The 25,305-nt window shown below is 41.1% G+C and overlaps 1 protein-coding gene across 1 annotated transcript in view; it reads right to left on the reverse strand.

Annotated features, from left to right (window-relative positions):
- Positions 1 to 3,645: 3,645 nt before the first annotated feature.
- The window catches only part of lrmda (leucine rich melanocyte differentiation associated), a 212,056-nt gene continuing 190,396 nt past the window's right edge, over positions 3,646 to 25,305 (reverse strand). Inside the window, exon 7 of the mRNA XM_026190901.1 lies at positions 3,646 to 4,103. Within this exon, the coding sequence (XP_026046686.1) occupies positions 4,024 to 4,103 (80 nt within the window). The 3' untranslated portion in view covers positions 3,646 to 4,023. The remainder of the gene's footprint in view (positions 4,104 to 25,305) is intronic.

Here is a 25,305-nt window from a genome sequence, read left to right on the forward strand (position 1 = left end):
TCACTGTTGGTTAAGCTTTTGCAACCTTTAAAATATCAACTCCAATCGATCTCTCTCACATAATTGCCTACATTTTCAAATCAAGTCTCCCACCCCCCACGCCCCGTTTTGTACATGCCAGTGACATTTGAAATGCCTCACCAGTCCTGCCACACGACCTGTCGGAGTACCTAAGCTAAAGGGCACAAAACACATTTATTAGCATATTACATTTATTGCTCTGTCCACCGTGTTCTGCTTTTCACCCCTGTGCTATAAACATGTGAGAGAGCAAGGCCATGTTATATTTCCATATAAAAAGCCCCATAATTATGGGGGGATGGTTGTTCCCCTTATCAGAGGGAATGATAAGGGAGTACCAAGCCCTTTGAAAGAACGGGGTCCATTTTGATATAATTGGCAGTGGAATTATTTATGACATTAATTGCCACATTATCGACTGGCTGTCAGCTCCTGTGTCAGTCTGTCCATCTTTCTTAGCAGAAAGAGCCAGCTCAGCCTGGTGCCCACTGACAAGCTAATTACTACAGCACAACCCTGAGTGACAAATGTTACTCATCTAAGACCGGCCCGGAAATAAGGGCCACTCTCCCACCCCCCCCTTTCAGCTCCTCTGGCTCAAGTGAGACAGCAGTGTGCTGCCAGATGTCTTCAGTAGCAGGAGGGAAGGGGTTTGCATGTCAGACACAGACAGAGAAAAAGTGGGGTAGAAAAGGAAAAAGGGGGGAAAGAGATTTCTAGAGCCAGGAGGACAGTTAAATCTAAATCTCACCCCATCCTGTCTGCTGCTCTATCAGTGGCCACTTGTCACTCATACAGACAAGTCCTTTTTCCTTTCTCCGCCTCCTTGTAAATTTGCATTAGCTCATGCCAATCAGTCATCAGGCTGTGAGCTGATATCTAGTGATGGGGCGATTGGTCCTTAGTTTTCTTGACAGCAAGTCACACACTCGTGTGCCTTTGGGGAGGAGAATTGCGCTGTGCCAACAATGTAGGAAAAATCTGAGCTCATACAATATGCAAATACATTTTAATATACCTACAGTCTGAAAGCCTTCCAATATTGTGCAACAGTTGCTGTGAAAGTATGTACAGTATTATTGAAGACTGTGCAAAAGGATGAACTTAAATTAAACTTTCTCATATTAAATAAGGATACAGGAAGAGCTATCACATCGTCATCTGTATTTGTGGCTATTAAGAGCACATCAAAACTCAAGCAAAAAGAGCAGTTACTTGGAATACTTATAATAGGCCCAAATCAAGTTTTATTTATTTTTTTTACAAAATGCACGTGCCGTATTGTTAGTATTAAGGTTTCATTGTGTAACGTTTCCTTTCTAGTACAAAAACAGCAAAAATTGTCTACGCAAACTGTGCACAAAGACCCAGATGATGCTCACGCAGATATGGATTCACATAAAAATATGCACATTCAGAGTTACACTTCCTATGCGTGTGCCTACGCACAGACACACACATGCACACTGCGGCTAGTAGAGGAGCCTGCAGGGCCACTATAGCAGAATGTCACTGATCTGCTGTGATGAAGTGGCGTGCCATTTGTTCAGCCAAGAAGTTCCCAAGGAGCAGCCTCAGTGACAGAGCCGAGGGTCAAGGAGGGCACCGCCTACAGGTAGATCTGTGCCTCATACCTTAATTAATCTACTGTCCGTGATGCCAAGCATCCCATTCATCCCACCGCATGCACAAAGGCACACGTCAAGCATATGTCAACCCAATCTGGCACTCCCTGCCCACCCCATAATGCAGTTTGTGTTGGTGTGGCAGCTCGGGATGCATCCCTGACGAGGATGGGAAGTGACACGCACCAAACTCGGTGTGTCCCCCAGCCAGCTCCGGTGGCTCGGGGCCTGTCAATTCCAGCTCCGTCAGTGGCACTGGCTCAATGGCAGTGCCTGTGACACATGTCACAAAGTTTTAAATGTCTGCTCTTTTCAGCAGGATGGCTGGGCGTGCGCCGCAGCCAGGGGAAGGATGACATTTTGTGTCGTGCGGGGGGAACTTGTTGTGGCTCCCCTCTTCCTGCCTCCTCCGGCTGTCAGCCCCAGTTTCCTCTGAACATATCAAAACACAGACAAATAAACCTTGTCATTTTGAAACGCCAGCACTAGTGACCAGGCTCCTGAACGGCATGTCATCTGGAATATGGTCACACAGTCCTGTTGAAAGTTGTGAAGTGAACGAGCAAGCAGACACACACACACACACACACACACACACACACACACACACACACACACACACACACACACACACACACACACACACACACACACACACACACACACAATCGTATACTAGTGCAAATGTTTAAGCTAATAGAAATATGAGACGAACTGAAAGAGACACAGTGAACAAACATTGCATCAGGCTATCTCTGACCTTTTCTTCATCCGTTTGTGGATGAGTGACACACTGTACTGAAGCTCAACATGGTTTCTTTCAAGTCCCAAATAAATAAAGCCTCTATCTCATCACTGTGGTTTATTCACCTCCATCACTTCTAAAGTGTAAGTAATCAAGCCTTATGATTTGATGACAGATGAGTTTTGTCAGTCACTGACATCTTTAATAAGCTTTATGCAGGAAAAAAATATCTATGTGATGGACAGTTCCTCATTAGGAAACAGTTTAAAGTGCCGGCAGAGGGAACTAAATGCGAAAGCATCATAGTACCTTAAACGCCACATCAAATTGACAAGAGACATGTGTTAGTTCAACCCATTTAATTAAATCCTGTTAATACAATTTCACATCAGATCAGATTTATCACATCCTTTACATTAAAATTTCAATTTGTTGCCTCAGAAATTTGACCTGCTGCTGTGAGAGGGCATTAAACGGATCAATACAACAATGGTAAGCCACAACAATTATAAAGAGAATAACAAAATGTAAACATTTCTCATGCAGCAACACTGGTTATTACATTGGCTTGGATATTCTGAAAATTGTAAAGCAATAAAAGAGAGCAACATTTCAGACATGAACCTGGAAAGAGAAATTAAAGCTGGTGCTGGAATGTTTTATTTTTATGATTAAGCTGCATTTCGTTTGGCTTCTTTTGCTTCAAACAAAAAAAAATGTGCACACTGTAGAAGAAACTCACCGAATCTTCTCAGTTATCCGATTTTCGACTTTCAAGAAGAAATTTTCTCTTTTTTAGACACCAAAAGTTCCAAAAGATAAAAATAACCAAATAAAAATCACATGAGCACAAAAAACCCTACTCCCCTGAAAAAAAATAAAATTCTGCCTCAAACTAAACAAGACACACTGATCATGCCTTGGGTGTCGACTGCAAATCACAGCAATGTTTAATGAAGCTGTAGAAACGCTGTTCTGTCAAAGCCTTGTCTTAATGTTTTAAAGAAGATGTGAGTGTGTGTAAGCGAATGATACACACGGTGAAAGAGATGAGTCCGTGTCAGGCCCCAGGTGTGTGACCATAACCTCTTCACCCTTGATTAGTGGTGGTAGTGGACAAGTGATCCATCATGGCTGTCAAGGAAGAGGACGCAATTGGCTGGGTATGTTTGTCACTGACTCTGTGTGTGTGTGTGTGTGTGTGTGTGTGTGTGTGTGTGTGTGTGTGTGTGTGTGTGTGTGTGTGTGTGTGTGTGTGTGTGAGAGAGAGAGAGAGAGGCTTGTGCTCTTGTGTTTGTGTTTTGAGTCTCGAGTTTTGCAGTTGCAAATGCTTAGAGGCAATCATGTCATTCAGAGTGTCATCTCCGGCTGAGCTGCATGCAGGGAAGCAGAAGCAAAAGAGGCTCTAACTATGGGGCTACAATATGATCTTTAAAAACAAGGAAACCTTCCTTTTATATAGGAACATATATTCAAGGAATTTAAATCTTTTCTTTTCCAGATCAGGTGATTAGGTGAACCAAATATCACCACTGGATTCAATAAATAAGACTGACTTGATCCTCCCGTCCTTCTGTTAGCATCTGCTGCCTTCCATGTCCGTCTCTTAGTCTACGGTTGAGCGGCTGTCCATCAGAGCTGATCGTTTCTGATGAATCTGTTGCCCTCTGAGTGCTTGCCATAGTAGATGTAGCGACACTTGGCGAACACTCCTAAAAACAGAAAGAGGAGAGTTCAGTCAGTTTGCTTTAGTACCTGTATATACTTTTCACATTGAAATTTCTAACTGGACTGCATTTCCGTAAACATTTTAGTGTCAAAACTAAACAATCAGCAGTTTCTAGGTTGTAGTATAATAACTGCAGTGCATTTGCAGTGTCATTCGCAGATTAACAACAGCAGCTTTCAACCTGTTGGCAAGACCCTCAGAGCACGTCTCTGATGTGGTTTGTTTATAAGAATGACAGGAAACCAAGAAATAGCAAACTTGTAAGTTCATTTTTAATTACATTTAATTCAATTCAATTTGATTTATATTGCACCAAATCACAAAGCAGTCACCTCAAGGTGCACGAAAACCCTAACTATAAAACGATCCCATCTGAACGAGCACTTGGCAACAGTGGGAAGGAAAAACTCCCTTTAAACATGAAGAAACCTCTGGCAGAACCAGGGGTTCTGCTGAATCCAAACTAGGAGCTGGTTCCGCAGAAAAGGGGCCTGAAAGCTGAAGGCTCTGCCTCCCATTCTACTTTGAAATATCATGAAACTATGCAGATGTATTAATATTATTGAAGGCATCTTCAAAATCTAGGTAATAAATTCAGTTTATCTGTTTGACTTTAAAGACACACAAAATAAGCCTGGCTGAGTTTCTAAATGGGAAACACTGAAAGTACACAAAACTGTTTTGTTTACTGTAGTCGTGCAGTTTTAAATGGCAGGACTGAACTGGGTGTGCGTCTCTGCTTCTTGCAGGCGGGTGAAAGAGGCAGTTTCAGAGAGAGACCTGAATATTTGCATTTGCTTCCAATAGATGCAGCATGCAAGTTTAATCAGGAAGGTGTATTTACTGCATTACAGGAACGTATTTAAATAACTCAATGCAGACACAAGATTATTTACTTTATCCTAAGGTTACTTTACTAATTATGGATTAAATTAACTGCAGGATTTAATGATTATTTTCATTACAAATTAAACTTTCTGGCATAAAATGTGAAACATTTCCAAATATTCTTTACATGGGTCTTCCAAATAAGAGGACATCCTGCTTTTCACCGCATTTATGTGCATATATTACTTTTCATTAAGGTATCATATTTATACTTAATCAGCAGTTCTTGTGGATGGAACTACAGTACTAGTCAAAACAAGCTGAACTTCTGTGCTATTATTTCATAGAAGATAGGCAGAATTACTTTATCAAAGAGGTTTACATATATACCTATACATATATCTGTCTATTCTATATTATTAAAACAGTTAATTTAGATATTAGCTATTTAAAAAAAAAAAAAAAACAGAGAGAAACGTAATCTACCGGAATAACAATCAGGAAAATCAGTAAAACCAAGTATTAAAATTAAAGCCACATCAAAGGGGGATGATGGTCTGCAGTGCTTTTCTTGCTTTATTGCGAGGCGGTGCTGTCCATGCAGAGAGCTGCCCCGAGCTCCGTATTTGGTTTGCAGACGTTGATGTCACATCGCTTCCACTGCCACTTGATGAATGTGGCGGGCTGTACCTAGGTGTCACCTCTCGCCAAATGAGGCAAGGACAAGTGGCATTAGCGCTGTCAATGATCATCTGACAGGAGAACAGATAAAGCTTTCACCATTTTTTTTTCTAAATAGACATCAAGTGCATTACGGGAGGAGGGAGGGGCAGGCCAGATGCAAGGCAGAAAAGGAGAGACTCATTGGAGAGGCAGTGTTGCAGAGGGATGAGGGGTGCTCCAAGTGGTAAGTCCAATCACATAATCCAAAGAGACATTGTCAAGGGCGAGGAGAGAATGGCAACTAAGTGACAGAAAGCAGAGACGGGGACAGAGATACTGGTGCCATATTAGTGCCAAGCATATTCTGATGCCACCCTCAATTCTAACCAAACCTGACACATCGCTCTTTTTCCCCCACTCTCTCCGACTCTTCAAAGTAGGCTCTACCGAGTGACACACACATATGCACACATATAGAGCACACACACACACACACACACACACACACACACACACACACACACACACACACACACACACACACACACACACACACACAGTCCCTGGCAGCAGTAGTGGGTGTTCTGTCAGGCGGCGGAGCTGTACAGCAGCAGCAGAAGCCCACAGGCCCGAGGACAAGCTCAGTCAATCTAAATCTGGACTTTGTAGTGGAGCAGTGCTCATTTCCCCTCATAGCCCAGCTACTTGAGGTGATCCAAACACTGAAGTGTGAGAAGCTGTCACCTCCGATAAAATCCAGGACCAGCTCCGTGCCTGCCTGCTCCCCCGGTGTACGGGGGGTACATACACACGTGTGTTTGTACGTGTGTGTGCATGTGCTTCTCTGACAGTCAGGAGGCTGGGGTGGGGGGGATGAATTCCAGCTGCCGTGATTTGCCTGGGGATATAGGTGCCACGGCTGGAGAGTGGGCTTGACACCACTGGAATCGGGGTGTCTCACAGTGCTCTGATCACATGGGTACCGGGGCCTTTCACATATTCACAGCTTACCCAGCGAGATAGCTCGCGCTCTCCAGGAGTAGGGCGATGGGGAGAAATGACCAGAACCAAGGCTCCCAATAAGAGCTTACCTAGAGGGGATATATTTGTAGGTTGCAACCAAAGCCTTTCAGAGATAACCTTCACAGATGAAGGAACTAAAGCCAAAGGCCCCTCGAACCTTCACACTCCGCTGAGCTCGTCACTAGCCTGTGGGGACTGAGAAGGATTGGAGGGACCACATTCTGTGATTCTCCAGTACCAATCAGAAAGCGCTGGAAAATGTGTGACCTGTAACTCCACAACAGCGCTAATATATACACTTGTGTGCGATCATAGGGGAAGTGGGAGTTTAAATTAAGGAAAAAAGGGAAGAACAAAGAACAGGCAAGAGGTCCGTCTCCCAGTGGGTGAAAAAGTGCATGAACGTTGAAAGCTCTACATTTCAGCACTACATTAAGCGGTGTGTTTGGTGCATAAACACATTCCAGTTCACTGCATTCCCTTCACAGCAAGTGTTTGCTCTTATTACAAGAGAAACCAGGAGAAAGATGGGGTGGCTGGAGACAGGAAAGGGAATAACTAAGCCAAACTTGGTCTTACATAATGCCCTCTGAGGCCACAGTCACGCCGGTGGGGCTCTGCCTGATGAACTGATACTTAATAAAAAGTGTTACAGTGCCAAACGTGCTAGTGTACAATATCCTCTGTGTACCCTGAGACATGGATGAGCACACTCGAATCAACACCCACACTCTCAACCATGTACACACCATTATCACAAACTCATACCCCCTTTCATCTCGAGCACACGGGGAGAACGGTGGGAGCAGCCATTAAAGTGACAGATTAACAAAGTGACGGGGAGGCTAACGTTTCCATCATGCCCTGGTGGAGCAACAGTCAGCCCTTTATACTACATACTGTATGTCACACAGCCCCAAGTTAGACGCAAACCCTCTTGTCTTTATTAAAAGCTTGCACAATTGGTTTTTTGCATCTCCTGCTTGGTGATTGCTGCAGTGTGGGTTCATCGTCAGAAAAGTCTGGTCTTTTGCGAGCTGATTACCCAAAGCATGTGTCCTCCCCACAGGGGCTTGATGGGCCATTCTCCCACAGTGTGAGTAAGCTAACTGTGCAAGCGTCATGTTTACAGTGCTCTAACACCAAATCAACACATACAGCATCAACAGTTGCTGTTGAACACAGAATTTCTTAGTAATAATAAAGTACAGTATAACCAAAGGGGTAAAGCAATCCCAGCAGACAGAACTGACAAAGTAATCAAGGGTGTTTTATTGTTTTGCTGCATAAGATTAACACAACAAAAAGTCATCAATAAACATTTGAATAGAAAGACAATAATGTATTCCTAATCAAGTTTCATTGTCCTTTGTAGTTCAGAGTATGTTTTTATGTTTCTTTCAGATAATTTTCTGGTATAACCTGCAGAGATGAATGTCATTCTTTTTTATGTGGATATTTAGGAGAGCATTAGCTAGTCCTTTGTTTGAGATTTATGCTGTAATTATTAAATTGTAATACCGAAGAGGCGCCGCCTAAGAGTATTAACTTGGCAAGATAGCGGTAATACATGAAATATGATTGTACAGCAAATAATAAAATGCATCAATCTGTGTGGTTTTAGATTATACCTGAACAGTCATTGTCTTCTGTTGGTAATGCCTGAAAAGTGGGCTAATCTCCAGCAATTTTACTACATTAACTCCTCACCTGTTAAAGATGCTGTGACCTAACAAGAGACATCAAGAGAAATGTGGAACCAAATCTGATGTAAAATAATATTAGTAATAGTATTAACAGAGAGGTAGTAGACATAGCTTTCGGGTGTCTCAAAACTTAACAGATGGAAGAAGGCAGATCGTGTAAGAGACATAGTTTGTGTAAGAAATAAGGACTTGGACTAATTTTTTAGCTCATAGCATGTGTGGGTCTTGTAGCATTTCATCAGCGCACACTTATAAGAGGAAGACAGAGGGAGTCAGAGAGGGGAGGGAGATGGAGTGGGTTTAATGATTGTTCCCTGCATACAATCAGCTTGACTCTTTTCAAGGGCCATCAATATGTCACAGAAAGACACATCCAACGGATGTAGCTTTTAACATCAAGGTTATCTATTCTTGGCATGAATTCACTCCCTCCACTCCTAGTTTCTTGCCCTGTCCCCTCTCCACATCTATTCTCCCCTCTTGTCTTAACTGCTTCCACTTTGTCTTTCTCCTCCTTTATGCACTCTTCTGCTTTCTGATTATTCACTGATTTTTTTTTGTGTAACCACACTCTCCTTTTTAGCGACTTAGCCAACAATTTGTGCGTTTCAATCCGTCAGGGGGGAAAAAATATAACTTGAAGAATCCAATTAACAACACAATTACACTCTCCGTATTATCTCCAAGGGCTGAAATAACACTGGGCAGGTGGGGGATGGGGTCAGATGTTGTTCATCGCTGGCTTCTATAAGAACTGGTGCAAGTGACTTATGGGCTTGGGGTGGAGGCTGCTGTGAGCCAGGGCTATTATTGTGGACACAATCCATCTCCGGCTGTCCTTTTATCAGTTCAGCCCAACGTCATGAGATGGAGTCGCCACCTTCTCTCTATAGGGAAGCCGGTAGATAGATAACCCCTCTGCGTCCCATAAACTAACAGGCAGTAGACTGTGATTCAGCCCACTGAGAGGTCAGCTGGCACACACAGCACATTGCCATGGAGAGAAATTGAATTGTTTCACTTAGTACTGGTGTGCTGGCTATGTGTGGCAGTATGAACTAAGTATATTTTTCTTTTGAGTGCCACTTAAATATTGCCAGAGATAAACAGCAGCAGCAGCAGCAAGCAACTCGAAAGCCAGCACAGTACTGAATGTGGAAATGCAGCACATACTTTCTCTTTCTTGATTTCATATAAATAAGATGAATGAGTGAATAAGATGAAATGAACGACGTAACAGAAGCTGGATCCAGTTTGAAAAAAAAAAAAAAAAGATGCCATATAGAATAAAATGACATTTCCACACAGTGGTTGTAAGTAGAGCTACCCCTTAGACAGACTTCCGGTACGTCACAGGGTTAAATCAAAGACACAGAAAACCACTAATACGTCCACACCTATGAACAATTTGGAATCACACTTAAGCCAATCTATATATTTAAACACTCATTGTTTAGGTAAAACCTCTCCTTTTTTATTTTTGATGTGCGGTTCTCAGAAAAGCTTTAAAATGGCATGTTCGAACAAAATCCATTCCTATTCAGTCTTAACTAATAGACTCTTATGTCCATTAGTTAGCCTTTTTAAACAGCTGAGGTGTCACCCATCTTTCACCAGTCCCAAACAAATCTCCTGCTTGTAACTTTAAGAATTAAAGTGACATTTGTCCTCCATCAGTAAAAAATATTTAGTCCATTAAACATAAATAGCTGTCATCATGATGCATGCCCTGGGCTTATGCCTTCCCTGTTCCCCTCCTGGCCGTTTACTGCGCCCAAACAACTGCAGCGCCTGCATGTTCTCAACTTCAGCGTATTGATTAAACTTTTAAATAGCTGCCATATAACCCTGGGACATCAGGAAGATTAATTTGCGTCAATGTTCATCTGTAATTCATTAGCCATTTATACTCTCCACATTCACACAGGCTATCAGGGAAATGCGCCCCATTTTTCACCAAGGCAGAGGCTGGGGAGAAGGGAGAGGAAAAGGAGGGAAGAGAAACTGTGTAGGGGAGACAGGAAGGAGGGGATTAAAAAGCCTACAACATAACAGTGAATAGCAAGCCATGTAGGATGCTAAGACATGGCACATGGTGCCGTTTCATAATATTATATAAAATACGGTGATGTATTATACTTTTACTTTTATTGTTGCTGCACAAGCTTTCATTAGGGCCTTATTTCTTTTTCTTTGGGTGTGAGGTATTAAACAGAGACCCTGACCAACACAGAGACAGATGTAGAAACTTTCTACATGATTCAGATGCTATAACAACACACACCGAAGGCCAGCAAAGAATTTAAAAAAAAAATGGCTGGCGCAAGTGTGACAGATGGAGAGTTGAAATATTTGCTACTGCCACATCCTGATGGGCTTTCAGAGGAAAGTTGCTGGGTCATGGCTCAAACAGCGCTGATCAATACCAGGTAGCTTTTTCTACATGATTCTCCTTGAGGTAGACAAATAGCACATTCAGACGCTGAAGGCTGGCTGTGTGACTGAAGGATTATGATTTACAATAGCATATATGCAAACAAAAGGTAGGATAACACCCTCTCCTAAAACGACATGCAGTGCACATAACTCAGGATTGTCAAACTCATTTTATATAGTGTGTTTCAAAGAACAAGGATTCTGTGATCTTAGGTGTGTAGAATAAAAGTTCTGGCAGTTCATTGCTCAGACTGTTCTGTAATTATAAAATCTAAAGTTTTCATCAATTTAAAGAAAATTACATGAAAAAACAGGAACGTTTTTGTCATTTTATTGTTTTTATATTACTTAATTATGTTGTAGTATGTGTAATATGAATGGGGCGGGGGGGGGGTCTTTATCAATAGGAAAAGGTGTAAAACTTGAAAGTGCAAAAATCTATGCACTTCCTCACATTTTTTTTTTCAAAGCTGTCCAGTTCTGGCCCTGGGGCCATATGTTTAAAACCCCTGGCATAACCTGTGCATTAGCAGGCATGACTGAACCCTTACAGCTGACAAACACTTTAAATTAAAGACTCTAATTGAACACTTTAAATTTATAATCATATATACAGGTAAATGCCTGTCAGTCATCCATCTTTGCACCTTCAACTTATGAGGACGAGAAGGAAATTGAATTCGGGGGCACATAAATTTTGACTGAAGACGAGATTACCATTCTGAGGGGTCTAGTAAAAAAAAAAAGAAGAAGAAGAAGAAAAAAGGAAATTAATTTCAGTGACGTTTATTCCATATAGAGCCAGAAGAGAAAAATAGTTACAGTAGCTCTGGAGGCTGCAGATAACAGGAAGGTTGTTTAAGGTGGAGGACAGAAGGTCTCACGTCCCCCTTTTGAGGGTCTTTTGCAAAGCATACATTGTCATGTAACCAACAGAAACCCAACCGCAAGCACATTAATGACAGGCTGGTTATTTACTCCTACAGTTCATCTGCTCTTAAAGGCACGTGAAAGCACTAATGACGCAAGTAATCATAAGCGCTCATTTTCTGCACGCCACATAGCCTGACACTGATCGATTGTGTTCTTCATTACGCTCGGGACTTCTAATTAAAAGAAAAGCCCAGATAAGTGGTTCAAACCTTTGACCAAAAACACGAAAGAAAAAGCGAAAATCACAATTAGAGATTTGACTGTGTTTGTTAATGACGCCGTTAATAAGAGCGGCTGGTGAGTCGCTCAATGAAGGTTTAATCACTGGGACAGGATTCAATAACAAAAGAGCATAATATTAATCACCAGAGAGTGATAACTTCACTGTTCATCTCTTTGACATTGGAGGAAGGGATGAATTAATGATGCACTCCATCCGAACACATTAAATAATAATTATCAGGCAAAACAGCATGAAAGGGACTGCATAATGAACCCCATTGTCAGGTCAATTACAACCACATAAAACTGTTCAAAGGGAAGTAGCTTGTTACTAGATGGCCATACTTGAAAGGACAGCTGTGGCTTTATCAGTGCAAGGTGCTGGGCAAGCCATTCGCTCCCATATCAGGGCCTAAAATGTGCGGAGGGGGTTGACATACAGTTTATTCTTAGAGGGCACCGAAACTCTGTCTGGCTGCACATGCCTACTGTAAAAAGCTAGAAGCATCAGTGAGGCGTTCAGTGAAGACCACATCGAAAATTGTCTAGCAAGAGATAAATGACATGACAATGACAATGTTTTGCTGGCTCTAAAGCAATGTCAGTCGCTAAGTGCCATGTTAACTAAACTCAACTACACAGACAATGATGGACTTCACGCATCAGTGGACAAAATGGCACCTCACTGCCTGTCAGTGGTAATTTCCATCAAATCAAGGATGGCCAGCAAATTTAGCCATGAGTGTAACTGCTGCCGGAGTTTTACACATGCACTGATAATTTAGGTACACATTGTGCAGTATTTTCCTTCTTCGCCGCGCTATAAAAATCGACAAATTTGGTTTCACTGAGCATTAGGCGTATCAGCTTGTCCTCTAGCTCCACTTTTGATCTAGACATCAATTACTGCATGGCTGCTAGTACTACTCTGAGACACTCTCTTAAACAAACAGCGTGGCAACCTCCAGCGTGACACATATCAATACTGATCTGACGTCTTGTTCCACAGTCGACCCCCTCAGTTCCTGCCTGGCTGCACCTGCCTGACTGGAGTGTCCAGGGTTGGCTGTACTCCTTCACACTTCCTTCCCCTGCAGACATCAAACACTTATTAGTCCCCATCCTAGGCCTGCTAACTGACTGGCCAGTCTGGGCCACACGGGGACCCCATTATTAGAGTCATTTCAGTGCCCATCCTGACGCGTGTTAGGCAGCTCTCTACCTGGGGCTCCCTGCTCCCTGCCTGCCCGACTGAGTGCCTGGCCAGCCAAACAGTGATTGAACATGACATGGTGACAGAAAACAGGGGAGAAGGGCAATGGAAATAAAAGAACAGAGATGGCAGAGTGAGGCAGACAGAGATGGGAAAGAGGAAGGTGGGTATGCTAGCCAGAGCCCTTGTGGCGTAGGGTGTGCCCATCAACACGGATGAGCGTTAGCCAAGAGCCGCATGTCACAATGATGGAAGAGCTGGATCACTCACATCAGAGCTTCATCTGACTGGAAGATATCAATCTCCAGGCCTAATCCAAAAGGACATGGTAAAATATCCTTTAACATTGCTCTTCCACCCTGTCTTTGTGTGTCCCCTGCTTCTGTAGCAGATGAAAATGTGTGTAACCTTCGTCATTGGACCTCAATCGACCACACTCATTTTCACATCCCATTTCCTCTGTCTCTAGCACTGACAGTCAAATTATGAGGGGCAAAATGATGAGCAAAATGGTACCTTGACAAATGGCATTTAGCCACTAAATACAGAAAGAAAAAAAGAGAAAGGATTACTTACATATGTGAACTGCTGAGATGTTTTAAATCAGAGATTTGAGGAAAATCAACATTTTTCTAGTGATGGCGTGGTTAAACTTTGGTGACATCACAGGTTTTTTTTTTAGCTAAGCATGCATGTTACTCATGTGAAAAGGTAGAAATGTTGTCAAGATAAGAGTGAAACCCCAGTACTTAAGATTTGCTTTTCAGAATTGAATTATTCAGAAATAATTGCAAAAAGTAACACACATATAGAGTATCTAATATTGGTTGATGCACTTGCAATTGTGCATATGCAATCTGTGCCATTTACCTTGAAGGGGTATGCTATTCATGTCCAAGAACTGACAAGCTTATATGATATGTCCACCTATTTATTCATTTAGTTTGGTATCCCCATCACTTCAAAAAGTTGAGTTTGCTAATCTGCTTTGCAACTTTTCACCACTGTAATGTATACAGTTTAGATCTTCTCACTAAAGAACTAAAGTTGAAAATTAGGTGGCTGGCTAAACAAAGTCATTGACAGCATTATTGATACTTATTATATCTACTGAAATAGAAAATGATGCACATATATACACACACATCCATCCATCCATCCATCCATCCCAAAGCTCAAATCATCTTAAACTGGTTTCTTGAACATAACAATGAGTTCACTGTACTGAAATGGCCTCATTTCAATTCAATAGAGCACCTTTGGGATGTGGAGCAACATGAGATTCACATCATGGATGAAAGCCTACAAATCTACAGCAAATGTGTGATGCTATCATCTCAATATGGACCAAAAGCTCAGAGGAATGTTTCCAATACCTCGCTAAATCTGTATCATTAAAAATGAAGAGTTGTTGAAGGCAAAAAGGATCCAATGCAGTACTTGCAAAGTCTGCCTAACAGAATTGTACATGCATATAGTATGTATTAGATCTGCACAATTAATCAAATTTTAATTTCAATTACAATTTTGGCTTTCTACAATTAAATGTATATGATTGAAGAATATTGAAAATGTCTGTTCCTAAAATAAAGTTAGGTCCATATATATTTGGACACTGAGACAAACCTGTTTACTAAAAAATATTTTAATTAGATATGTGGCACTATGTTAAAGACAGAGACATGAAAATAGTAGCCCCCCATTTTATTTTATACTCAAGGACATTTTCTTTTAGTAAGGCCACTGCAATGTAAGTTTTACTGTTGTATAAGTTCCGCCAGCAGAGGGCGCTCGGTCCTGTACGGGCGCTCGGTCCTCGGTAGCTGACGCTACACTAGAAGAAGTAGTGCCAGTGGTGAAGAGGCAGCGTACGGCCTGCGCGCCAAAGAGAACTGATTGTCTTATTTTTCTGTTTTTACAGGTAAGCTGGGTGGTTGATAATATAAACAGATGTTATAAAAGTGACAGACAGCAGTGGCGATTAATGATAAATGTCTTGTGTGTGGCGAATGTTAAGCTAAAGAGCTAATTTCCAAGTTGGTCCAGTTGTTAGCCTGTGCCGATCCAAGTGTTAGACTGTACCGAAACTCTGTGAGCTCGGTGCAGGTGTATTTTTGGGTTAAAGCCACAAGATATATATTTTGCACAATAAGAGAAAGTGTGAATTGCGTTATGTTTAGTTCATGAAGAGTGAATGCTGTAGAAATATGTTAAGAAAAACATTTATTTGAAAGAGATCTAGTTTATTAAATACAGTTAAGAAGACAGGTTCATAAATAGATTTAAACAGTAGTAAAAACAAGATAAAACTGTAATGAGTTCACTATGTTGTTCATGTGTATAGTAAAATGTATTTGTGTGATTTAACCAGTTTACAAAGGTGGTGCATGTGAATGTGAAACTGTATAAGTTACTTGTATAAAGTAATGTCAGCTACACTAGAAGAAGTAGTGCCAGTGGTGAAGAGGCAGCGTACGGCCTGTCTTATTTTTCTGTTTTTACAGTTTTCTGTAAAAATAAATATGTTGCACGGGAGATGAGTTGGCCCATCATTTCAACTGTGTAACAGATCCATAATGGGCATGGAAATAATGTGTAGATTCTCAGTTTTTATTTGAGAGCATCCGCATTCAAATTGGATGAAGGGTTTAGGAGTTTCAGCTCCTTAACATGTGCCCCTCTTTTTAAAGGCACCAAAGGCTATTTTATGGGCAGCTGTGGACAATTCCTTTGTAATGTCATTATCAATTAAGCAGATAAAAGGCCTGGAATTGATTTAAGGTGCGGTGTTGCATTTGGAAGATTTTGCTGTGAACAGGCAACATGTGGTCAAAGCAGCTGAAACAAGCCATCCTTAAGCCCATCGGAGAAACTGGTACAATAGTGGGAGTGGCAAAATTTTGGTACATCCTAAGAAAGAAAGAAAGCACTGGTGAAATCGGCAACGCAAAAACACCTGGATGTCCATGTAAGACAAAAGTGGTGTATGATCGCAGAATCATCTCCATGGTGAAGAGAAACACCTTCACAACAGCCAACCAAATGAACAACACTCTTAAGGAAGTAGGCGTATCAATATCCAAGTCTACCATAAAGAGGAAAATGCATCCAAGTAAATACAGAGGGTTCGCTGCAAAGTGCAAGCCACTCAAAAGCCTCAAGAATAGAAAGGCTAGATTGGACTTTGCTAAAAAAAACATCTAAAAAACTCCAGCATAGTTCTGACAAAAACATTCTTTGGACAGATAAATCCAAGATCAACCTCTACCAGAATGTTAGCAAGAAAAAAGTATGGAACAGCTAATGATCCAAAGCATGCCACATCATCTGTAAAACACGGCGGAGGTAGTGTGATGGCTTTGGCAGGCATGGCCGCCAGTGGCACTGGGACACTAGTGTTTATTGACGATGTGACACAGGACAGAAGCAGCTGAATGAACTCTGAGGGGTTCAGAGATATACTGTCTGATCAAATCCAGCTAAATGCAGTCAAATTGTTTGAGCAGTGTTTCATAATACAGATGGACAATGACCCAAAACATACAGCCAAAGCAACCCAGAAGTTTATTAAAGAAAAGAAGAGGAATACTCTTGAATGGCTAAGTCATCCACCCGATCTTAACCACGTTGAGCATACATTTCATTTGAAGGCTAAACTTCAGACAGAAAGGTCCACAAACAAACAGCAACTAAAAGCCGCTGCAGTAAAAGCCTGGCAGAGCATTAAAAAGGTGGAAACCCAGCATCTGGTGATGTCCATGAGTTCAAGACTTCAGGCTGCCATTGCCAGCAAAGGGTTTTTTAACCAAGTGTTAGAAATGAACATTTTATTTTCAGTTATTTAATTTATCCAATTACTTTTGATACTCCTGATATGAAGGGATTGTGTTTAAAAAAAAGTTTTAGTTCCTCAAACTTTTATGCAATCTTTTTGAACTACAGAACTAAAACTAGAAAATAATTTCTGTCCAAATATTTATAGACCTAACTGTAGAACGCAAAGCAAAAGCAAATTTAGTGCCCCCTAAAGCAGTGCCTGACCGTGTCAGGAATGTAGCACAGTGTAAGTTTTGTACATTATCAGGAAAGAAGCACAGCACGGACGTTAAATCGCTGTTTCGTTTACATGAGGTGAAATAAAACCATTTTTGTCACTAAAATCAATGAATAATTGTGACAGGTTCTGATGGGAGTATTGATCAGAATTATCGCTTTAATCATTTTGGCCCTAATCATGCTGCTCTGATATGTATTTAAGAGTATTTTAGAGCCAGACATTGTGTGAGTTATAGGTGATTATGGGAGTACAAAATGCGAGTACAAAGAAAAGCAGCCAACAGATACTGTAAATTTAAGGTTAAAAGGATGAAAAATGTGCACTTGGTGACATCACATTCAGCTTATAGCAGTGTCAAATTACATGCCGTCATTTCCTGCCAGAATTACAACTGATGAACCCAGGGTAGCCAATCAGATTTGAGGCTGTGGTGATGATACGTTTGTGTTTTGTGAGATTCTTCATGCCCCTCTGGCCTCCCTATGCCTTATGCAGATGGATGGCTCCACTGCAACTCTATTTCTTTTAATTAATATGACATATCCCCTGCTCATATGCAGAGAGTGAGGCAGGGGGACATGGAGATGAAGGTATGAGGGAATGATTAACTGTGGATCTGTCCGTCCTTTTGAGAAATGATCTCGCCTCTTCTGCTCTTCCCAGTCTTCCCCCCTCCTCTCTTCATTTCTGTCTTCCTTACGCTGCCTTGTCCGTGCTCCTCTTTGGCTCACTTCATTTCTTTCTGCACCCTCCCCTCTCTTTCTGTTTCCTCTTATCTGTGTCTCTCTGTCTCCCCTCTCTCTCTCTCTGTCTCCCTCCTCACCTCTCCTTCCCCCCTGACACCCTCGGACTGTCCTCAGCCCCTGCACATCTCCTGACAGGTAAAATAATAACGCTCGTACATCACTGCCCCGAAAAAGTCCTATAACCTAAATCTTCACTTGCCACACACCCCGGGACTCAATTACTTTATTGACATGTAATCTTCATAAGGGGAGAAATATTGAGCATGTAAGGTCAGCTGGTTATGAAGACATATTATCATATTATCTGCATGAGGGTTGTAGGGGCTAGGACCTGACAAAGCTAATTATAATGGTACATGTTTCAGAGCTCAGAGCGTATTATCTGCTTGGCTGCTTGGTTGAGCCACAGCTGAGGTATAGAGGAGAAGGGGATGAGATTTCAAACCTAATAGGAGTGGGATGTCATCTCAGGGCATAGGAATTAATGAAGCCAAATATTATCGACTGCACATCACGGCACTAATGTCCTTGATTTGTTCACTGTATTTGTCAGGATTACCTCGCCATACACTAATGGGTAACAACACATCACAATAGAATCAGACTGTGGAAGCGATCCCTACAACAGTACAATAATAACAATAATAAAAAGCTATACTGCACCCCTTCAACTATTGTATACAAAGTGCAAATAAACTGCTGTTGCTCGAGCTGCTCCTGAGCCAAAATGTCACCGTGGGTTAGTGACGGCAGGAAGGACAGATGCTGATGGCTGTGCTATCGCTTCTCTCCCAAGGTTATCTTAATATCATCTTTTCGGCTCTCTTATTACAATCTACCGCCTGCTATATAACAGAAAAACACTAATCTGGGTGATGGTTCAAAATGTTCTCTTTTCACTTGAAAATAGTGGCCACTATTATTTACAGGGAGATTATAATTTAAGGAGAACAAGGGGGGGAGGGGCTAGTTATTTCAGTAAAACATAGACCAAAGGGCAAAAAACAAACAGTTGGCTAGCTCTGAGACACTGCATGTCAGGGTCACAGTGGAAACATGCAAACATAGAATCAGACCGCCAGATATGTTTGTTTCACTTTATCCAGCAGCATGCCCTCCACCCCATCTCAGTTATCCAGCTGTCCAAGTCCTTAGCTCAGAACCGCTCCTGCAGAAGATGCCTAAAATGGTACAGAGCGGCTGGCCAGTGTTGCCAAAGGTTATGCGTTAACACTTGCTAATGGTGTCAAATTGTGAGACATATTTTTGCTTTCTTTAGAAGCTCTCCAGGCACTAAACACTCACATGCACAAAAAATAGCTCCTGTTTATTCGTGCTTTCAGCGTTTTCAATCAGTTTATTGACATTCTGCTGCATTATAGCAGTTCATAATTTCAGCAAATACACAAAACCAAAAATATTTTTTTTCATCATATTCGGTGTGGTTTGAAGGTTTAGGTTTGAGTACATGTTTATCCTTTACGATAGGGATGAAGCTGTGCAACAATCTGGGATAAATGTATGTGTCTGAAAAAAAAAACAGTCAATCCAATCATCTTGCAATGCAGCGACGTAACATGCCAGAAACTATCGACAAATCAAATTATGATGGTGAAATAACTTGTCCGCTCATATTACAATGACAGGGAAACCTGCTCTGTCTGTTTAAAGGGACCTAATAAGAAAATGAATGTGACAGATTAAAAGGTTGTTTTGGACTTCCTAGCATTTCAGTGACCCTGCTCTTTTCATTCTGGTTGAGCTGAGATGTTGAAGCCTGTGCAAACCATAAAACCCACTACTTCCTGTAACCTAGGGCCCCTTTTATATTTTAAAAGAGATAAAATGCATGTCAGTTCTACAAAATAGCACTGACATTCATATCCAGTTGACCTTATGGACTTCAAGGCGGGGCACAAAATCTGTGCCTGTTTTCGGCTCAGCCTTGACACCGTTCATTCAGTTGGAGAGTGAATCTGAAGTAAACAGAAGCTTAGATCCATAGCACAGGAATCCCGGCATATGGGATAATGGCCTTCTCTTCTCTTTACAAGCAGTTTTCACACAGCCCAGTGCAATGAATAATCTAAATGGCACTTAATGTGAGCTATGCTGATACTCTGACAATAGTTTGTGTTCAGACATCACAGCTTAGTGTCTCCCAATTGTGTATTGATGCTTAGGCAGTTGAAAATAAATCACAGGATTCAGCAGAGTGAATCCAGAGAGTGAGAAAACAGTTTAGACAATCGCCCAATGGAGCTTACCATAATTGACAGATGAGTTCAGCTCTTTTCACGACAATAGCTCAGAGCATAGAGGGTACCTGGGAATGACATTGTGTGTGTGTATGGACAAATAATGCTCCAGAGGAAAAAGAAAAGTGCATCCATGCAGACCTGGAGTTGTTGTATTATACAGGGTGGGCCATTTATATGGATACACCGTAATAACATGGGAATGGTTGGTGATATTAAAGTCCTGTTTGTGGCACATTAGTATATGTGAGGGGGCAAACTCCTCAAGATGGGTGGTGACCATGGTGGCCATTTAGAAGTCGGCCATCTTGGATATAACTTTTGTTTTTTTTTTCAATAGGAAGAGGGCCATGTGACACATCAAACTTATTGGTAATGTCACAAGAAAAACAATGGTGTGCTTGGTTTCAACGTAACTTTATTCTTTCATGAGTTATTGACAAGTTTCTCTTTGTTCACAGCCATTGACATGTCGAAGAGGTTAACACGTGAGGAGCGGATCGAAATTGTGTTGATATCTGGTGAATGCAGTAACCGGGTCATTGCAGCAGATTTCAATGCAAGACACCCTACAAGACCACTCATCTCCCATGCTACAGTTAGCAAACTGCTTGCTAAGTTTCGTGAAACTGGTTCAGTGTTGGATTTGCCAAAATGTGGACGCAAGAAAACTGTCACTAATGAAGAAACATCAGTGGCTGTCCTAGCTTCATTCAGCAAGAGCCCACAGCGTAGCACTCGCCGCATGTCACTGGAGAGTGGCATTAGTCGAACATCCCTTTGGTGGATATTAGCTACTCACAAATGGCACCCGTACAAACTCCAGCTACTGCAGCATCTCAACGAGGATGACCCAGATCGGCGCACAGAATTTGCAGAATGGGCAAAACAAAAATTGAAACAGGAACCTCAGTTCACGCAGAAGATTTAGTTCAGTGATGAGGCAAACCTTTATGTGAATGGTGAAGTTAACAAACAAAACCACCGCTATTGGTCTGGCACTAACCCACATTGGATGGATCCCTCCAAGACTGTTGGAACAACAAAAGTGATGATTTGGTGTGATACAGTATATGGGGTACAACGATAGTGGGTCCATTCTTCATCAATGGAAACCTCAAGCCCACTGGATATTTGAAATTGCTACATGATGACGTGTTTCCCACTTTATTCACTGAAGCTGGCACGTTCCCTGAGTTTTTCCAGCAAGATGGTGCACCAGCATATTATGGGTGCCAGGTCCGAGCATTCCTAGATGAACAGTTTCCTGGAAAGTGGATTGGTCATCGTGGGCCAGTTGAATGGCCCCCAAGGTCTCCCAATCTGACCCCCTTAGACTTTTATCTTTGGGGTCATCTGCAGGCAATTGTCTATGGTGTGAAGATACGAGATGTGCAGCACCTGAAACTACGGATACTGGATGCCTGTGCTGGCATTTCTCCTGCGGTGTTGCTATCAGTGTGTGAAGAGTGGGAGAAGAGGGTTGTATTGACAATCCAACACAATGGGCAGCACATTGAACACATTTTATAAGTGGTCAGAAACTTGTAAATAACTCATGAAAGAATAAAGTTACATTGAAACCAAGCACACAATTGTTTTTCTTGTGACATTACCGATAAGTCTGATGTGTCACATGGCCCTCTTCCTGTTGAAAAAACAAAAGTTGTATCCAGGATGGCCGACTTCTAAATGGCCACCATGGTCACCACCCATCTTGAGGAGTTTGCCCCCTCAAATATACTAATGTGCCAGAAAACAGGACTTTAATATCACCAACCATTCCCATGTTATTATGGTGTATCCATATAAACGGCCCACCCTGTACTATTATCACTTTAATATATCAGTAATGTAAATATTGCAGTCTTTTAGTAATTCTGTTAGTGCTTCAATGAATTGACTATAAAAAAAATCCCTTGAAGATCTTCATGGAGACTATGAAGAGATTTCAATGTGTCTTAATTGTGTCAATTAAGACACATGGAAATCTCTTCATAGTGTTGTTGTGCCAACAGCACTAAAGTAATCTACCCTGTAGTTTCATTCCTGTAAAATGGTAAGGACTCCTTTTCTAAAAATGATGGCCTCTATTATTAACAAATATCAAGTGTTCGTAAACTTTTAAAGAAGAATTAAATTATATTACAATTTGAGAATTATTTTTGTAGTTTTGCAGTTCCATGTCGGTGAATAAGAGTGCCACTCTAATCACTACACTGCTAGGATCTGGTTATGCATTGGTTAAAATGAAAAGAAGGGAGAATTTCCCTACGCCATATTTCTTTATATTTTGCTTCAAAGGAGTATGAGGTCATTTTTAAAAGTAGTTTTGACCAACAGTTCTTCAGGCTTTCTGAAGATCGTTGAAAGTTTGTGTTTGCACCTCGTCATGTTCAGGTTCTTGTGTGTTGACGCACCTAACACTGACCTAAAAAAGCACCTATCTCAAAGGGTTTGTTGTGTCTATACATAACAGATTTATCAAGGAACCAAATTGAAATTGTATCTTTAGAAACTTTGTTCCAAGCATTCTGATGCAGAAACACACAATTCTTTTCCATATCTTTAGTTGGATCTATGAGAAAAACATGCTGTATCTTGGTATGGTGTGCAGTGTGTCTGGACAGATCTTATGGAGTGATGAATTCAAATTTGAAATATGTCAAAATGTACAGAGGAGGTCAAGAGAGAGGTACAATAGTATGTCTCTAAAGCCAACTTTGAAACGTGGTAGAGGCTTTCTCATGCTATGGGGCTACATTTCAGCCAGTGATGTTGTCAAAATTTATCATTGCAATAACATCTGGAGATACCAAGTGGATGACTGGGAAAAGCTTCATTTTTCACATAGTGCACATTATAAGTACCAGCATGATAGAGAATGGAACAGAAGGCAGCCAACATCCAAAGAAGAGCTTTGAATGTCCTTCAAGGAGCCTGGAGAACTCATTCTGAAGAAATGAAAAGAACTTCCCATCACCTGCCTGAGAGAGTTAACCCTTTAAAACCTCCACCATGAAATAACTGCCAGAAATCTTTACTTTTTTGATAATGAAGTGTTTGTTTAACCTTAAAATTTGTAAAAATATATCAAATTTTAATCTGCATGAGTTTTAATTTGTATCACATTTTCTACATAAGCCATAGTTTTGCAATTTAGTCATTAGAAATGTGTTACATCATTTTTTGAGGGTAAAAAAAAGTCACGCTGATGATGTAGAAGTCTCAAAAACTCACAAAAACACGTGTATCAAATACGATCGATGGGCTTTAGAGGGTTATGGCTGTGAAGAATAAAGGTAGTCATACCGAATATTGACTTTCAAGCTCATTAGAGTTGTACAAACTCTGTTTTTGCCTTAGATACTGTATTTCCTTGTATACATCTTTCAATAAAGTGATGGCTTTTGCACAGTACTATATGGAACACTCTGTGGAAGTCTTGTTTTTATTGCTTGAAATTGTGCTGAGTTTTGTTGTATACTCAATATGATAAATTTTAAAAAAGATCATTAGCCGTATCAATGTTTTATTGTACTTCAGAACCTATTCTCAAGCCAGAGTTCACCTTATGCTGCTGTGTGGCCTCTTCTTTCACCAAATATTAGCATTTCCATGTTGTGTATAGCTATGTTAAGATTCCTGACAGAAAGCTTCACTGATGTAGCACAGCTGGTAAGCCATACAGCATGATAAACTAGCTGCTGAGTGAATTGGAATCTAATTTGTTTGAGCCATTAACCAGACTTGCATTAAAGCATGTTTTGATCTTGAATGATTACCGTGCGCGATCAGTTACCCTAGAATTAGCATCTACAGCAGACTTAAAATATAATTTATTAAAAAACACCCTGATTAAGATATATGACGCCACATAAACTGAGAAGGTAAGTGTACTTAACAAATACTGTATTGTTTTATATTAGCTGATATAAACTATGAGACGTTTTGTGTCTCTGTTTAAACATCCCAGGTAACGTGCAATAATTACAAGGCTACAAGGCATTGTTCTGGTCTGATCCTGTCCCTTTTAGAATGACAAGTTGTCGGCCATCTGCTTGAATGTTAGTAGCTATTCATCAGAATGAAGGGTAGCGAGCCCCCCTCAAGTAGACAGACTCAGCCTGCTCACTGAGCAATTTGTTTCACGGGGTACTGACACAGAAGAAAGCTTGTGGACCCAACATCCATCCTGCTGCAAAAATATCCAAAACCATCTGGCAGCTAACCCCCATCCTAAATTACCATGATGGACTCCCACCTTTGGAAACCATGAAGGCTCCAGAAACCCGCTCCAACTTCTGACTGAAAGTACGACTTGAAAGCACTGACCACATCTCAGTTGTCCCCAACCACAGCTACAAATCATGGTGGAAAATGAATAGTGTAGTTGCATTAGAATCAGAGTTGATTGTTGCAGGCCTATCCACTTTGGATGATTTATGTTCTGCTACCTTCCTGAGAATGACCAGTGCAACTGGGAAGTAAACCAAGGTCCAGAGGACTTGCAGTATATTTTTCCACGAGGGTTGGGTCTGCTTGGCAGAAACTCATGTCCTTGTCTATTCTTCTGACATATTAAGGGAAGCAGCCAAGAAACATACGTCTGTTTGTGCTTAAGAAAGTTTTAACGGGTAAGCCCAGTTGGGTTTCTATCATCATAAATAACAAAGGTTTGTCTGCAATAGTCACGGACTATAAAGATTTAGGAGACTCCATATTTTCCCGCTGCTGAGAAAGTGGCTCAAAGCTTGTAATAATCATATTTCAATAGTGATGGGTGGAAAGTATGACTTAGCTTTTTTACTCATTAAAAAGTAAAACAGGTGCTTTAAAAAATTGCAGATTAATTTGTGACATTAATTGTCTAACATTAGTGAACTCTTGGTGGCATCATAATGAAACCACTTCAATCGCTTCAGACAAACCAAATCCAGAACTTTACTTTAACTTGACTGAAACAACCCTTATTAATGCAGAATATCAGAGAGGGGAATGTGTACTTTTATACCAATAGTTAAAGGAACTAACAAACAAATATCTTGGAATAGTTCAGAAGCTGACAGTACTATCTTTCCACTTTAAGTTTCTCCTGTA

This window comes from Astatotilapia calliptera, chromosome 13, assembly GCF_900246225.1.
Source record: "Astatotilapia calliptera chromosome 13, fAstCal1.2, whole genome shotgun sequence".
NCBI lineage: Eukaryota > Metazoa > Chordata > Actinopteri > Cichliformes > Cichlidae > Astatotilapia > Astatotilapia calliptera.